Source organism: Phalaenopsis equestris, unplaced genomic scaffold (assembly GCF_001263595.1).
Source record: "Phalaenopsis equestris unplaced genomic scaffold, ASM126359v1 Scaffold000180, whole genome shotgun sequence".
Classification (NCBI taxonomy): Eukaryota; Viridiplantae; Streptophyta; class Magnoliopsida; order Asparagales; family Orchidaceae; genus Phalaenopsis; species Phalaenopsis equestris.
The window spans coordinates 827625-844951 of NW_018164622.1; the positions used below are offsets into that span (position 1 = coordinate 827625).

At 37.4% G+C, this 17327-nt stretch overlaps 1 protein-coding gene across 7 annotated transcripts in view; it reads right to left on the reverse strand.

Annotated features, from left to right (window-relative positions):
• LOC110022281 overlaps positions 1–17327 on the reverse strand; it is a 45607-nt gene that overhangs the window by 17698 nt on the left and 10582 nt on the right. For 4 of the 7 annotated variants that reach the window (XM_020721140.1, XM_020721141.1, XM_020721142.1 and 1 more), the window contains 4 exons: positions 8417–8486; positions 5263–5380; positions 4480–4629; positions 3115–3220 (listed from right to left, as the gene is read on the reverse strand). In XM_020721140.1, coding sequence (XP_020576799.1) covers positions 3115–3220; positions 4480–4629; positions 5263–5283 — 277 coding nt within the window. In that variant the 5' untranslated portion in view covers positions 5284–5380; positions 8417–8486. The remainder of the gene's footprint in view (positions 1–3114; positions 3221–4479; positions 4630–5262; positions 5381–8416; positions 8487–17327) is intronic. The other 3 variants (XM_020721143.1, XM_020721144.1, XM_020721145.1) reach the window with 1 other exon arrangement.

Genomic DNA, 17327 nt, shown 5'->3' on the forward strand with positions numbered 1-17327 from the left:
TACAAGCAAAACGTCCACATCAGTAAAATCTTTTATGAGCCTGTTACTGAACTAAACTGAGTCTGCATATTATGCCTCTGTTGTTGAATACTCCCAAAGTAATCCACATTCGATGTAACCAAATAAGAATTGGGGTGACCAGAGCCTTCCCGCCTGGTAGTGGCGCTGGCGGTAAGATATCGATCATGACATCCTGAAATGTATTCCGTCATGCATGTCCCATGTTTGGAACTAGTGCCTCGATCCTATCATCCCTTGTCACCAAAACTGATCCCACTGATGCTGCACAGCTGGCAACTCAGGTTCCGCCGAAGAAAGTATAATGATGTGCCACCCATCATTGGTGAAGGAATGTGTGTTCTTGAATCAATCATGTTGAGTCCTCTTGTCAAACTGACACAGTCTCCCCAACAAAATGTGATAAATATCCATAGAGATTACGTCGCACCACACCCGGTCCTATAGCTGACTCTAAGTCAAAAACTCTACTGAGCATCTCTGGTTGATGATGGCCCGATTCTCCTTCGGCCAAGTCAGTGGATACGCTAGGAATGTCTCTAAAGTCGTGAGGCGCAATTTATCAATCATCAGTATAGACGTCACGTTCTTACTGCTCCCTCCATCGATGATGAGGTTGCGTACACTTTTGTTTAAGGTGCACTAGGTGTAGAATGTATTATAACAAAGCCACTGCGAACCCCTCATATCAATATCGGTCTATAGGACCCGTCAAACTACGACCGCTTCTCCTTCATCTAGTGAAAGATGATACACCTTGCCCTGGTCTTCAGCTATCTCCTCGTTGCTAACTTCCACCACGACGCCCTTATCAGTGAGAGACAGAGGGTGACTACTCGGCTCGTGGGACAGCTGGAGGCTATGTGGTCATAGTCGTGACACCTGAAACGCTTCCTGGCTGGTACTGTATTTGAGGAACTGCTTTTTTCTCTGTTCTTCTCACTCTGAACCGGCTTGTCACTTCCTTGACCGGGCTTTGCTAGTTCCTCACAAGATACCCTACTCGGTTGTGGTAGATATAGGTGACTGTTTGACTGAAGGATGTTGCCTAAAGGATGACTGTTGTCAGCTTTGCTCCTATTGTCTTTCCACCTTCAGGGCTAGAGTTTAAGCATCTTCAAGTGACGAATAAGGTTGCAGCTTCACCACGTTGCTAATAGCTAGTCTCATGCCCCCCAGATAACGGGCTATGATATGCTCCTCTGGCTTGACCAAATCACACCTCATCTGCAACTGATCAAATTGCTTTATAAACTCCTCTACTGATAGATCTCACTGTTGTAGGTGGTGGAGCCTCAAAAAACATATCCTGGCGATAATGGGGTGGGAGGTATTTCCTCTGCATTGTTTTCTTAATCTTCTCCCACTTGATAATCTTATCAATGTCTTCCCTTTCCCTCTCTCTGTAGGTTCTTTCATCATAAAGTCTTCTAGATCCATACATCCATCAAACTCTTGCAGATCTACTTTGATGTCGAAGTCTCTGTGTTCTCCAAATGATATCTCCTTTCTAAAATTCTCCCTATAGAAGGGATTTGGTATCTTTCTCTAGGCCTCCTCCAAAACTAGATTCTGAATTATCGTGGCTTGTCTTCTTCATCGATGAAATACTTCCTATGAAAGGGATTCAGAACCTCCTCTCTTTCTCCTCTTCAACTCTCCAGATATTAGTCGAGGATAACCACCAACCCTCCCCCCCCCAAGTCTTCTATCTGATCAATCTCCGCAACCCTCTGTTGAAGGCAATGGAGTCTCGTCGTATCTCTTCCTGGGTAAGCTCGGGCATATATCCTCTTGGTGGCATGGTAAGGGTTGGGATTTGTGAAGTAGAAAGGGTATATGGTGTTAAGAAAAAATTTTTTGGTTTATGGCAGATACTAGTAAACCCTAGGATAGTACTAGGGTTTGGCTAGCTCTGATACTATTTGATACCGGAACTAGTTCAAAAATTAACAGGAACGAAAGCAAACTTGTATAAGCACTGAATTAGGATTACAACACGACACAAACTAGAAGGGCAAGCATGACAAACCAATAACACTTTCTGGCTAGGACCGAAAGAGAAAACCCGAGGATGGCGGTGGCATTAGCGAGGTGGTAGAGGGAAGGGGTGGGATAGGTGGTTGTATGGTTTATTGGAAAAAGACTTAAGGAGAGTTTTGAGGGCTTAAAAAGTGGGGCAATAGGGCAGGTGGCGGTGAAGGAAGGGAAGAGGTGTTGGGTGTTGGTGGGATGGACTGGACAGTCGGAACAATTGTTTGTAAGGGCCGGCTGGATGTGGGGTAATGGCTGGAGAGGGGAACAGTAGGAGCTGCTGCAGGGACAGAGGCGGCAAGGGCGTTTTGGCGGCTGGATTGGATTGGACAATAAACCTGAGGCGGGGGAAAGGGGCGGCTAATCAATAAGAAGACCTAGGGATGGTTGACGGCTATGGAAGAGAAAGGAGAAAGGGTAGAAAAGAAGATAGGGGAAGATACAACACCACCCCGGAGCAGGGTTCAGCCAAAGTACTACCCGTTGACATATACAACCCTAGTAAGGGAGAAGGAGACTCCAATGAGAACTCTAAAATCAGCAAACAACCAAAATCTAACCCTAATTCCAGAAAACAACACTTAAAAAGACTCCAATAGGGAAATAACAGAAGAGGAAGGCTCCAATAGGGAAATAATAAAAAGGAAGGCTCCAATAGAAAGAAAACAAAAAAAGGGAAGTGGGAGAAGGGTCTGGCGGTATTGTCGCCCCTTTTGAGCCTGGACCGGAGCTTCTATAGACCAGTGTTGCCAGTCCATCTACCAACCGGTTATTTCAGCTAGCAGACCTCTCAGCCTCGCATCAAAAGTAAATTTCAATTAAAGGCATATCGGTTCACAAATAGTTGGGCAGCAATACATCAAGCAAATTCCAACGTGAATGCTAAAGTGAAGTTCCATTTGGAATAAACATGTAGATTAAAAAAAAAAAAAACATCTCTAGTCAATATTATAGATAAAATAAGAATGCTAAATTAAAAATAATAGCAGGAACTAGTTGCAATATGCTAAAATTGAGTCAATAGATAGAATAAAAAAACTACTACAAAGATGATCATCTCACCTAGGCTGGTAAAGCCTGGCTCAATTCTGGCACGATTAGACAGAGTTCTAACTACTTCGCCTCTATTCATATAAAGCTGTAAACAACGTTCTATCAGATTCTGAACCTGCAGAAATAACAGCAAGTGATGGAGTAGAATATTGAAATGCAACTTTAAAGGAAACAGTACCCAAAAAAAAATAATAATAAAAAAACTTTAAAGGAAACAATATTGACTCTGTAGTTTTGATAAAATTTAGGAAGATCTGCATATAAACCATACAATTCTTATGCATTTACATATCAAACACCTATACTTTAATATTTATATTTATAATACCTTGATTTTATAAACCTATGCATGAAAGTGTACTTCACTTTAAAAAAGTATATAATAGTGATATTTTTTATGTGATAATAATGGATATAAATATGCAAGTTTATATGTTGGACATGTAAATAGTAGACTTCAAGTTGGTTGGTTGAAGTGGAGGAATGCTTCGGGCCTTTTGTGTGATAAAAAAGTACAGCTTAGACTGAAAGGAAAATTTTATAAGACGGTAATGAGACCTGCAATGCTATATGGCGCTGAATGTTGGCCGTTAAAAGAGAAGCATAATAATAAGTTGTGTTCCCGAGACGAGAATGATTAGGTGGATGAGTGACTTTACACTTAAAGAAAAAAATGCGAAATGAATATATATGTGATAGGGTTAGGTGTAGCTCCTGTGACAGACAAAATTAGATAAAGTCGTCTTAGATGGTTTGGTCACATTAAACGTCGACCATCTGATGATCCGATTAGGAGAGTAGATGTTTTAGATTTGACTTGTGTTAAGAAAAGCAGAGGTAGGCCTAGGAAGACTTGGGCTTATTGTATTAAAAATGATCTTAATTTACTAGAACTAGATGAAAATATGACACTAAATAGGACGCAATGGAGAAAAATGATTCATGTAGCCGACTCTGTAGCCGACTGTAGCCGACTCCACGTAGTGGGATTAAGGTTTTGTTGTTGTTGTTGTTGTAGATGTTGGACATGTAAATAAATAAGAATTGTGTAGCATGTATAACTGCCCCTAAAATTTAATTGGCACCAAAAAAACACAAATTCAATAAAATTTTGGGTACATACATAAATACCACCCAATTCCCATATATTTGCATATCTAATTACTTTTTACATTCATACCACCCTAATCTTTTATATCACAACAAAAATATTACCATTTTAACCTCTAAGAAAATGAAATGTAACTTTTCATCCATGGGTAAGGTGGCATGTATATAAAAATTGAAGTTTAGGTGTCAGATAAACACATAGGAATTGATTGGTATGCATGTAAACCTTCCTAAAATTTAATTAGCACTAGAAAGAACTCTTACAAATTCGATATCTTCACGAGAAACTTTCTTGTTATCTCCGTTTGCAGTCAAAGTAGATTCTGCTGCAGGAGCATCACCACCTCCATTATTCTGTCTGTTACCTTGAGATTCTTGTGAAGGTGGTTGAACTTCTGCGGCACATGGAGAATCCTGTAAAAAAACAAAGAAATTCATGGACTAAAACTGTAAAGGGTGCCAGTCATACAACATAAAAAATGATGAAAAGAAGATGATGAAGTTTTATGCACATTATTCTTTAATTTAACCCGCCAACGTTTATTATCAATAACTTATCGCATCCTTCGTTCCCTGATATAATATTGCAAGCATGGGGGCAAAGCGAAAGTGAAAATCGTGATGGAATTTTGACAATTTGACGGATGAAAGTAAGAGAATACGACGTACAATAAGAACCAAGGAGTTAATGAAAAGGAGGTCAAGAGTATCAGGAGGATAAACACTTCATATGAAGTGAAATGAGAGCGAGTGAGAGAGAGGAAGGGAGAACCTCATAGCTGAGTAAGACAACAAATCCCCAACAAGTTTTAGAGAAAATCAATTTATTGTAGAGGCATTTACATCAAAATAGTGGTACTTTTGACGTGATAGGAAAGATTTGAGTGGTATAAAATAAAGAATAGCTGCTACACGTGTAAATACATAGGAATTGGGTAGTATGTTTACTATGGAGTTTTTTATGACAGGTTGCTTGTTAAATAGCTAGAAGAAATGTCAAGAAAATATACACACAAAACAAGCTAAGTAACCATGAGGTATCATTACCTGTGGAGTTTTCATTTCCATTCAGTGCACATGACAATTTTTTGTTTTCAATGCTATAATACTTCAGATGATGATGGCATTATCTCAAGACGAATAATGCTCCCACAAACATTTTCACCTGAAAACGCACACAAAAATGAACGAAAAATATTACTCAATTATGAAATTAACTATTATAAATTCTCCTATGTCGTCATTAAAACAAGACCTAGACTTGGTAGAATTGTCAAAAATGGCATTTAACACAGTTTTACAGCAGAGCACTTTCCCAAATCTCTCAGTTTCAAAGTGAAGTCTTATCCTTGAACATTTCTTTTCAGCTGCTACATATTTAAAGCTAAGGTTCTACTATAGAAAACTATTGGAATCTTAAGAAACCATAATATAGCAACTTTAACTTTCCAAGGATAGAAATAATAAACATGTAACATCAATGTTTAAAATTGGGCAATTGGGTGTTATGGCGTTCTTCATTCATGAGGCTAAGCGTAAGCTATAAATTTAAAAATTGAGTAAATAATAAATATTGTATAAACTATAAAATATAAAACAAGAAATAATATATTAATATTCTAATTTATTAACAAATTAAATGCAATATAACAACATTCAAAGTAAAAAATAATAGATTAAGTAAAGTTTGAAGTCACATTTTAAGACCTTAACATCACATTATGAAATAAGATGAATTATGAAAATATTAAACTATCAAAGTAAGCTAAAAAATCAAAATAAAATACTAAAAATGTCAAGGCATAAGAATAAAAAAAAAATTCAATGTAAGGCTCTCTTCCACTCATACTGCCTCCCACTTAAAAAAGAATATAGTAAGTCATAAAAAATAATAATATAATAAGTCATCAACATTTGAATGTCTAAATTTAAAATTCCTATTACTCTTATCAATAAATTGATTTTCATTAGAATCATCGACACAATGAATTATTTATCTTGCATCTTATTCTTAGACGTATCCCCTTCCGCATCCTCCCCACGTCACCCGACCTCCCTTCATTGTTGCAGCCGCCCAGGATAGCATTCTGGTTGTTGTTTTCTGCAGTTTCAACTATCGACATTGCCTTCTCCTCCCCTGCTTCGTTACACCAGCAGCTCCAAACCAGCAACATCGTTGTCGCCACTGCCCAACCATCCTACACCGCTGCCACTGTTGTCCAAACATCCTATACCGTTTAGGGTGCCACCCAAAAACCCCTTCGCCTTGTTGTTTTCCTACAACCTCCCAGCTGGCTCCCCCTCCCTTCCGGCATTGGTGTGAATGAGGGATACGCCTCTTATGTTGTAACTAAAAAGATACATATCTCAGTGTCTATTTGATCTGTTAATATCATTATTATTTAATATTTATCAATTTAAATTCAGTTATTACAATTTCCCCTTATAAAATTTTGTCCTCGAAATTTGTAAATCTACTCCAAGTCTCAAATCACTTCTCATTAAGCAGTAAAAAATTAAATTATCCATAAATTTCATGAAAGTTTAAATCTCATTCAACAAGATAAAACATAGATATAATAAAACAAAAGGTCTGTAGCTAAACTCGCAATCCTCATTAACTGAAATAGTGTAATATCACATCTGAAGCAAGTTAGCATAAAAACACACCTCTAAAACATAAAACACATTAGAAAGACACTCCACTCCTAAAACATGTAATAAAAGATGAAACTCATCAACCCTTGGTAGCATCAACAACATCGATAGGTTCTACAGGCTCATTATGAGTAAAGGAATGTACTCGATGTCGAGCTGGTTGTCTTGGTTGACCTTGAGTAGGAACTGAAGTTATAGACTATCCTTCTCTGCCCGCCTGCAATCTTCTGTAAAGAATTTGACCTGGTTTCCGTTTTTGAGGTTTTCTTGTCAAGTGAGGGACAATACTTTTATGTGTCCAGGTTGACAATACCAGTAACATGTGTTGGAGTCCATCAAACATTCACCCTTATGCTATCGTCCACATTTGACACAAATGACTACAGTACTACGAGAAGTGTCACCATTGAATCTATCAAAATTGAATTTGGGCTTCTTCACATTCAATCCTTCTGATCGATCCACCTGCTCTCCTTCATCAACATTCTTCCTCTAGTGCATCTCCTTACATTTCTAAACGAGCTAAAAATCAATCTTCACTATTCTAGCCCGCTCCAATAACACTGAATAATCATCGATCCTCAGAGGCACCAACGACTGCCTGATCGAATCCTTCAATCCATAAAGGAATGTGTAACACTTCACTTCTACAGTAGCTATCAATTGTGGAGCATACCTTGACAATGGAGTGAACTATGCTTCCTATTGCATTACCGACTTATCTTCTTGTATCAACTTGATGAACTTTTCCTGCATTTGTCTTCGTGAGGATAGAGGAACAAACCATTCTCCGAATAACTCAACAAAATTCTCCCAACTTTTCAACATGTAGGGCATAGTGTGCCCACGCCAACACCTTCTAGCTTCTCCATCCAAAATAAATGTAACTAAAGGTACTTTCTTTCATCAGGGAACACTATGTTATCCAATACCTTTTCTATCCTCATCAGTCAATTCTCTAATTCAATTGGATCTTCAGTTCCCTTGAAAAAATATGGATGCAGATCTTGAAATATCTTCAAATACTTATCCATAATAATTGTATCAAGTTACGATCTGGACTCATGAATCCGTTGAGTCATCGTCGTCATCATTCGGGCCATAACATTTGTATTAACATTAACAATAGACGATATTTCTTCATTTTCTAACAGAGTCCACTCTTTTATACTTTTGAGTTCATCTCTTTGCCTGAATGGACATAAGTACTTAGTTAGAATTAACTTAAAAAATCAATTTTATTATTCTTATTTTCTTTGTATTTGTCGCAATGAATCTTTCATCAATATTTCATTAATAAATTCTAAACCTTGTCTATAATATCACTTTGTCATGACCCAGCCCAAGGGCTTGGAATTACTAAGGCGAAAACTGACAGTCGGGTTGAGAAAACCTATCTAACAATTTTATTTCAATATTACATAAAATCCACTAAAACAAAAAAAAAAAGCCATTCTAGTTCATAAAATTTATTTTCTTTACAACAAATGATTCATATTTGACTTTTTACATCTAACATAATAATAAAGTTGAACTATAATACCTATTATCTCATGCTCCACGGTGTCTGTGCATAAAATCTCTGAGGTCCATCTATTCTATACCTGGTTTTCCTGTAAAAATGTTAACTTATGGGTTGAGCTCAATTACTCATTAGGCAAATAGTTCAAGATTATAATAATTCTCGTTTTAAAATATTTTGTAAAAACTGCAGTAAACAGTAAAAAAAATGACTGCAGTAAAAGAAAACAGTAAAGAAAACATCTTTTTTTTTCATTCATTTATGTTATACTTTTCATTATTGAGAGTCACTCTCTAAACGTATACTGTAAAAAATATATATGTTTAATTATTTTCATGCACGAGTATATTGCATTCCCCTGTCAGTACCATCTAGAAGTGACTCCCATATGCATACATATATCCAATTTTATTCATTTTTCTTGCATTAAATATTTAAAAGAAAACATGTATTTTTGCATTTAAAATAAAAGTTGAGAAACAATAAATAAACAAAATTATTGTAAAATAAATCACATTTACCAACCTCAACAGTATAGTCAGATTGTCACATTCCTCAATCCAATTTAATCCCTATTTTGTGGACCTATAATAACAATTAAAACATAATTAACTTAAGTTCGGGGCTAATCTTCTTTCCTATTAATTCTAGGCTTTCTATTATTATTTTCATCATTTATCTATTTAATTAACTATTATTATTCCAATTCAACTTTAAATGTAAAGTTCTTTATTTCATTTTAACATTCATTAATTAGAAAGTTAACGATTACTTATTACAAACCAACATTATAATCCTTCCTCTATCTTAACTTCCTCATCAAAATTCCTTAACTCGCAAATTAGGGTTTCGTTAGGCATTGGTTCTCCACTTCACATCTGCAACTCTTCCTCCTCCCTTGTAATGGAAGTTTGCATCACCATATACCTTCCAATTGAGACGTAATGGCTTTTATCCTGTTCAAGTAACTTTCTATTAACATATTATTTAATTAAACTCATATTCACAGACACACACACACACATATTTCTAATATTATATATATAATTAAATAATTTAATAAAAACTTGATATACTTTTAATACATTCGGTCATTCCTCCAACCCAGCACCACACGAGCACCTTCTCCTTCCTCTTCTTCTTCTTCCATGTGGCGGCTTCTTCTTCCACCGTCGCAAGCACGGCGTAAATCTTCTTCTTTTGTCTTTGGTTGTGACTCAATCCACAAGCATTCACTGCTACAACCTCCTTCTTCCTTCTCTTTTACACGGCTAGGACACGATACTACACACCATCCTCGCCTTTTCCTTCTTCCTCCACTGATTCGCAAGATAATCGCACATTAAACTGCAGCCTCCCTCTCTGTCAAACAACTCGGGCATAAAATCCTCTTCACCGCTTCCCATTCACTACGCCACTAGCTTCACATGATAAGGTCAGTCATACCATTCTCTCCCTCTCAACGTTCTCCTCCTCCCTTCTTCTTCTTCTTCTTCTACTTATGTTCTTTTGCTTCCTCTGATTCTCACGCTCCCTCTACTTCACTCGCATGCTCTTCCCTTCCGATTGGATGGTTGCGATTGGTGTGAATGAGGGATACGGCTCTTATGTTGTAACTAAAAAGATGATTATTTCAATGTCTATTTGATTTGTTATTATCATTATTATTTAATATTTATTTCTTTAATTTCAGTTATTACAATCACCCTTATTATTGTGGATGAATTTCTCATGTCACCTTCTTTCAAAATTAGTGAGCCTCTAGAGCAATTGGAGGACTTTTTGTTGCATGTCCTCCAATAATAAGATCATGAACACCTCATTGAGGATTTCTCCTTAGCAACATAAGATTTAGTTCTTTCAATTAAATTTGGGTTGAAACTGAAATGACAATTTAGGGTTATAGGGTTATAGCTAATTTGAGAATGTGGGGATAATTTTTAGTGGAGGTATCAAGTAAGGTTATATGACTTTTAGGTTTAGGAGCAGGGAAAATAAATCATTTAAAATTTAAGTTTTATCGGGTTTTTGATACCAAATAACATCATTTTAAGGTTCCTATAAGGTTTTTAGGAGATGAATCTAGTAGAGAGATGGTTGTGGAATAGTATGGGAATGAGAATATGTGAGATCAATTGCATTTGGCAGGGAAAAGATGCATTCGGTGCTGTCCATGCTGAAAACAATAAAGAAAATGATAAAAGGTTGGCTCCAAAGAAGCACGATTGTCGAGGGAGATCCACCACGTATTCCCAAACAAGCTACAAACACACCACTAGCACAAGGAAGATATACAACACTCCTTGGAACAAAAAATAAATTTTCCAAATACACAAACCAAAGAAAAAGGTAGCTCAAATTAGGTTCCACATAATATATTTATATTAATACCTAAATTAAACTCTAATTAAAAGAAAAAAAAAAGAGAATAAGGGTCCACATTACCCAAACAATCAAAATAGTCAAAAACTCCCAACAATCAAAATAGTCAAAAACTCCCAGTACAGCACCCCTCATGTGATGGGAACCCGTCCTTGTTTGATCCTGCAATAGTGGGATCCCGCAACCGCAAGATTCTACAATTCCAACTCTCGTTTCAATGACGCTTGCCCCAAAGATCCTCATCTACTTCTTAACATTGATACACTAGTGTACTAAGTGGTAAATAATACCTACTTGAGCTTCACGAAAGCAAACTTGGGGCAACACTGGATAAAAATGAATTCGGCTGCCTCAAAAAAGATAAACTTTATCATACAATAATGCAACGTATGTTATTTTGTTATAAGTTTGGGCTAAAAGAAAACATGAAAACACATACCAGTGACCCTTGGAAAAAAAGTTCCGGCAATATCATGGGGAAACCTGATAGTGTACGTCAACATCCTACTAATACACAGCAAGTCGTCCCAATCACTTGTAGGAGTTGGCAAAGACTTTCAATGCCCTCGAAGAATATAATATGAGAGTGAATCAAGAGAAGTGCATGTTTGAAGCTAGTTCAAGATTGTTTTGAGAGAACATCATCACCAAAGAGATTCGTACAAACTAGAAAAAGGTTCAAGCAGTGTTGGGGGCACAACAAATCAGATCAATAAAAATGTCCATAAGCTAACTAACCAAAAGTTTGTTGGGCTAGCCACTTCATCTCCTTGTCAAGTGAAGAATGAGCTTGACTCTTCAAAGCCATCAAGAAAATAAAGATATTTGAGAGGAAGTTTAAATGTGCGGCAACGTTCATAAAGCTAAAGGAATTGCTCACCTCATTGCCTTTCATTAGGAACCCTAAAGCGACAGAGATTCCATACAAAGGGAAACTGCCAGCAACTAATGCACTACTAAATCATCCCTCCATCAACAATCTAAAGCAAAGGTACCCATTGGTTGATAAGTTGGCATTGACAATTGTCATGTCCGTCCAGAAGCTGAGAACATACTTCCAAGTACATCTAATTCGGGTTGACCACTCTATGCCAACAATTATAGAAGCCAAAATTGTTCAGAAGACAATAAAAAGGTCAATTATGCTGAGTAAAAAACTTAACTATGTCACTTGCCTTGCAACAAAAGCACAAATCCTGGCTATTTTCCTTGCAAAAGTGTCAAGTAGAGAAAAAAGGAGAAAGAGGGTGCATAAACCATTAATACTGATTGGACATCGAAAGGAAACTATTCAAAAGTTAAAATCTTATTAACCAGTCCGCGAAACGTACCCATCACTGCAATTATCAAGTTGGGATTAAAGAAAAATAACTAAGCAAAATATGAAGTGATGCTTGCTGTACAAAGGATGGATCTCAAAATAGGGATCAGAGGCCTAGTGATGCCTGTAGAATCGTAGCTCATGGGGAACCAAGTTTGTAGACCCTACACAATGAGGGACCCAACACTAACAAAATAACTTAAAGACTTAACGAAAGTCACTCGATTCAAAACCTAGCAAGAACCACCAGTAGAAAACCATACAATAAACTAGCTGGCCAAATATGATAACCCTAAGCAACCAGGAAAGAATTTACCTACTTGTCAATCGACAAACCTAAGATGAATCGGTTGAAGGAATCATTGAGATGGATGGATGAAATTAAGTTCTATCTGATGTATAGGACTTTGGCGTCTAGATGTAAAAAAAGATAGATCAAATTTCAAGCAGCCAAGAATTTTTTGATAAACAATATCCTTTCTTGAAAGAGATTCTTGAGAATCTCCTTGTGCTGCAGAATAATAAATGTAAGTGTTAGAAGAGATTCACTCGATATAGTGAGACCACTCAGCAGAAGTCGTCTTAGCCAAGAATGCATTCTATCTATGGCCAACCATAAAAAAACATGTCAAAATTTTCTACAAAAAATAGCAAGCTTGTCAGGTCCATTCCAGTGGTTAGAAGTCTTTATTAGGTTCAAGCTCCATCTTGCTACATCACTGACAATGTCATTCGATTTAATAACAAGAAGATTATTGGATTCTATAAAAATCGAGACATCAAATTGAAGTTTTCCTCTATTAGCCCCTCATAGATGCATGAACATATCAAAGTCACAAACAAAAACATCATCAATTTTTGAAGAACCTTTTCAGACACTAGAAAGGGGGTCTAGATAGCAAAGCTTCCAGCCATCTTATGGACAACCTAGACCATTCCATCAACTATAATCAAGAACCATTTTACTAAAGCATTTGGAGCCAATGCTATTATGTTTGTTGAACTCTATAACCAAACCGAAAGGACCGTGGATGTCATATGACCAGAATGCAGATATTATGACCGTCAAACATGATTTGCTGAAGGGATGACAATAAAAAACCGCTACCCACCAGAAGCCTCATGCCAATGAATACATAAATAAGCACTCCTAACCAAAAAGATTCCAATAGAGGGACCTCATTTTAAGAAAGGCCAAAGAGGCTGAAGCAAGCAAGGTGACTAGAAAATTCACCTCCAATTGGTCAGGTTTGTAGCATCACAAGGTGATTTTTGACATACAACCGAGTGACAACAGAGCAAGGGGATCCAACCCGATAAAAATACATATGTGGCAACCTCTGCAAGTTCGACAGCAATCTTGGCATACATTGCCTCCCATGCCGTGACATCCTTCATCAACTTGGCAAGAGCATCCTTTATGTTCTTCAGCACAACCTCTACAATAATTTTTTCCTTCTTTGTCGTAGTCCCCGCTACCATGTCTTTTGCAAGCTCCATCATTTCTTTCTCGGCGACCTCCAATGTCGCCTTCATTTGGCCTCCAACGGCACTTTTAGTGTGGCGTCCTTCTTGACCTTCAATGAAGCCTCCACTTTTGTCTTCATGACCAATTCCACCACCTCCAGATCCTCCCTTTCCTTCCCCATTTCCTCATTTCTCTTCCTTAGAATCAACTAAAACTTTTACCAACCCTGAGATGTCGATTATGCACGAGAAGACATGAAGGATCATAAAGACAAGTGGTCACAAAGTTTCAAAATTGAGAACATATCTAACTCCTATGCCCTATAAATAGCCTCATAAAGCTAAAGAGGAAGATGTGACATTTGTTTCTTGGTGTCCAATCAGGACTGTCCAGCTGGTTCGATGGGTTTATCCCTCAAACCTAGCGCAGCTCATCAAAAAAGGGCAAGTCAAGTCCCAATGTTCCTTGTTTAGTTCTATGTTGCTCCGACTAAATCATCAAGTTTATGTCCAACCCACATCGCCATCCCGATAATATTTTGAAGACTTACTCGTCCAAACATTTTGTTGGTTTTTGAGTCAAAAGTTGATCATAACGGTAATCATTTGCCTGAACAAAAATTATGCCGAGTTGTTATGTTTGATAACCAAAATGACACGTCATAATTGTAGCCCACCTACTACTACATGGCAAAAAGCTAAATAGCCCATGATGATCATATAAAATAGCAACCATTCTACGGCCACTATCTTCTCCAACACTAAGGACACTTGGCAAACATGCCTCATTTAACAAATTCAATGAAACATCCTCTAAAGCCTTAGAAAGAGGGAGTGATTATACTAGGGGCTCAAGTTATTGTTTCTTTTTTTCTTATCATTCTTCCTAGTGTTGTTGCCTCTTCTTCTTCTTCTTCAAGCAACATTGTAATCAAAAAGGCTAATGAATTCTCTAGCGGATGTAAGTGGAGATCACCAAACTAATAACAACTCTTTGCTTTTATTTGTGTAATCTCTCTCACTAATCTTGCCTCTTTTCTGCTAGAAACTCTTTTCATCAACCCAAGAAAGCTAATTTGAAGACTCAAATTGATCCACTCTTATCTCTTGGAACTAGAAGGACTAGAGTCGATCCTCTCTCAAACTTGCACTAAGAACTTTTGTTTATTACTTGCCTTATCCTTGCTCGCATGGACTTTTGTTATTATATTACTCCATTGATGACATTTCATGGATTACTTGGGTTCACTAAAAATATTCACTCAGAAGTCCATTTCTTATAAAAATTTTATAAAGAAATAAAATGTTAATTTTCCAACTTAATTAAAAATGTATACTATGATAATACTTCAGAATTCATGCAATTTCAATTTTGCATACAGTGCTATGTCAATTTTAATTTTTTTTATCAAACTTCAAGCTTTCTATGCCTCTCAGCAATAGTGTTGCAAAATGTAAAAAGTGCCACCTTTTTAATGTTATATAAACCTTGATGTTTTACAAAAATAATGTCTTGACCAATAATCATCTCATCAATCGAATTCCTTCTCATTTTCTCTACATCTTAGCCATCTTTACTCTTTATCCTATTTATGTTGTCTTTCCACTTTACAACAAAAATCTTTAATTTGTGTCTGCCTTGTTCATGCATTTTGTTCCCATCAGATTATCTCCATAAACAATTTGATGCATCATCCACCGATAATTTCATGCTATTAAAGTTTACTATGTTGTGAATTCTTTGCATGATATTTCTATAGTTTTGTTAAGGTAACATTCTATTAAACTACATCTTTCTTTCTCCCTCCTCAAGCTTCGAGGCTACTTCACCATTGATTCTTCTTCATCCAAAAGTAGGTCTTCCTACCTCTAAATGTCCTATAAGAAATTGATATGTTCCAACCTCAAAATTGGCATGCTTTTCAAATTAGGGCAAACACAAATATTCTTCAATCAATCAAATAACTCAACAAGAATACAAAAGATAAGCACCTACAATTCGAGAGGTAGGTGATCTCTCCCAATTCCTACAATTTGACAGGTAGAAAACCTCCCCAAAACCCTAAACCTAAGACTCACAATCAAATCTCATGCATAAAACTAACTCTAGACAAAACAAGCCAATTTATACCCAATAATAATAATAATAAAAGTCAAAATTGCCCTTAGGTGTACAAAAGACAAATTTGCCCTTAGGCTAAGCACCAACATAACAATACTCCCCCCCAAAAGGCACCATATCCTCAAGGCGTGAAAAAGTGAGAGTTCCTCCTCCTCCCCCACCGTTGTCCCTATTTCTTCATTCCTTGCCTCGTCATGCACTATAAGAACTTATAATTTTTTATCTTTGAAACGATGTCATGGGGTAAACTTCTCATCACACTGAAAACAGAATCTGACTCGCTTCTCCCGAATCTTTGTTTCTGTAAAGCGCTTGAGTGTTGTTCCTCGATGTGGTCCATTATTCGTGTTATGGGTAGCTTCCCTCTGAACTTCCACTATTTGAGTTTTTAATAACATCGTGGTTATAACAGTTCAATACAACGTTTCATCTACATTGCTCTTGTCGGCCTTCTTCATCTGATTCTTGTACTCTATCATCTAAGCTAGTTATATCATCTCCCTCAATCTCTGCGGTCTCAATAATCAGAGTGATGCGGGTATGTTGAGCTTCAGACCCTTCATTAAATTTAGCTCCAATCGTGCTTCAAAAATCCCCATCAGTCGTCCCAAAAATAGCTCAAATCTCTTTTTTGTATTTCATGACAGTCCGTTCCTGAGTCAAAGCATAGAATTGTTAGTGTGGGTCTACTTTCCCAATTGCTAAAAAAAAATCTAACAATTCTTGAATTCCTCCCACGAATGAATCAAATAGCTAGCCTCTCTTCACTTAAATCAGGTTATAGCTTTCCTTTCCAAACATAACCATGTCGTCATGAGTTTCTCATCCCCATCTAGCTCATTCAGCATGAAATATTGCTCCGCCTGATTAACAAAAATTTTTCTTCCACCCCCCCCCCCCCCCCCCCCGAAGATCAGCATCTTCAACTCCCTAACTCTAACATCTTCACTCCAACTTTCTCTTCTAACATTGTTTCACTCCACGTATCAAGGGTAAAACTCCCTCCTTCGAACTTAATCAAATCCCCTCTTTGCTTCTCACCTTTCTTCTTCGTGCTCCTTCATATATCTTGCATAATCTCTTCTTGTTGACCTCAATTTTCGTGAGGTCTAGTCTTCCGCTTAGGGTTTAGGATCTAGCCTTAGGAATCTCCCTTCGACTATCTTAGAACCTTAGAATGGGGGCCCGCCTCGTTTTAGTTCGACTCGCTTCCGTCCCCTTCTGGAGTTTCGCGTGTGTGGTATCAACTTCTAGCACTTAGAAGGGCAAAATCAACATGAGGAAACCCTAAAGGGATTCCCTATAGGACCTTTCTGAGCCTTAGGGTGGCCTTTTGCACAATTCGCACTCCCACGCACAAGCTTCACAATTCGGAGAGTCGATATATCTGATCGCCGCAATTCGCATTGCCTGCATTGTTGCCTATTGAATGTTCAATTAAACATTTTGGGACGATCGATCGCGGGTCGAAATTTTGTAAAATTTAAATTTCGGCGCGTTTTGACCCGATTGTCGACGACGTCGTCCGAGCGACCCCGGATGACGAAACGGACTGCGCCAACGCGTCCGGAACATCGATTTTGCCCGGGGAGGACACCCATTTTGTCGCGTCGCCGCGCGCGAGTAAATTGTGTTTTAAT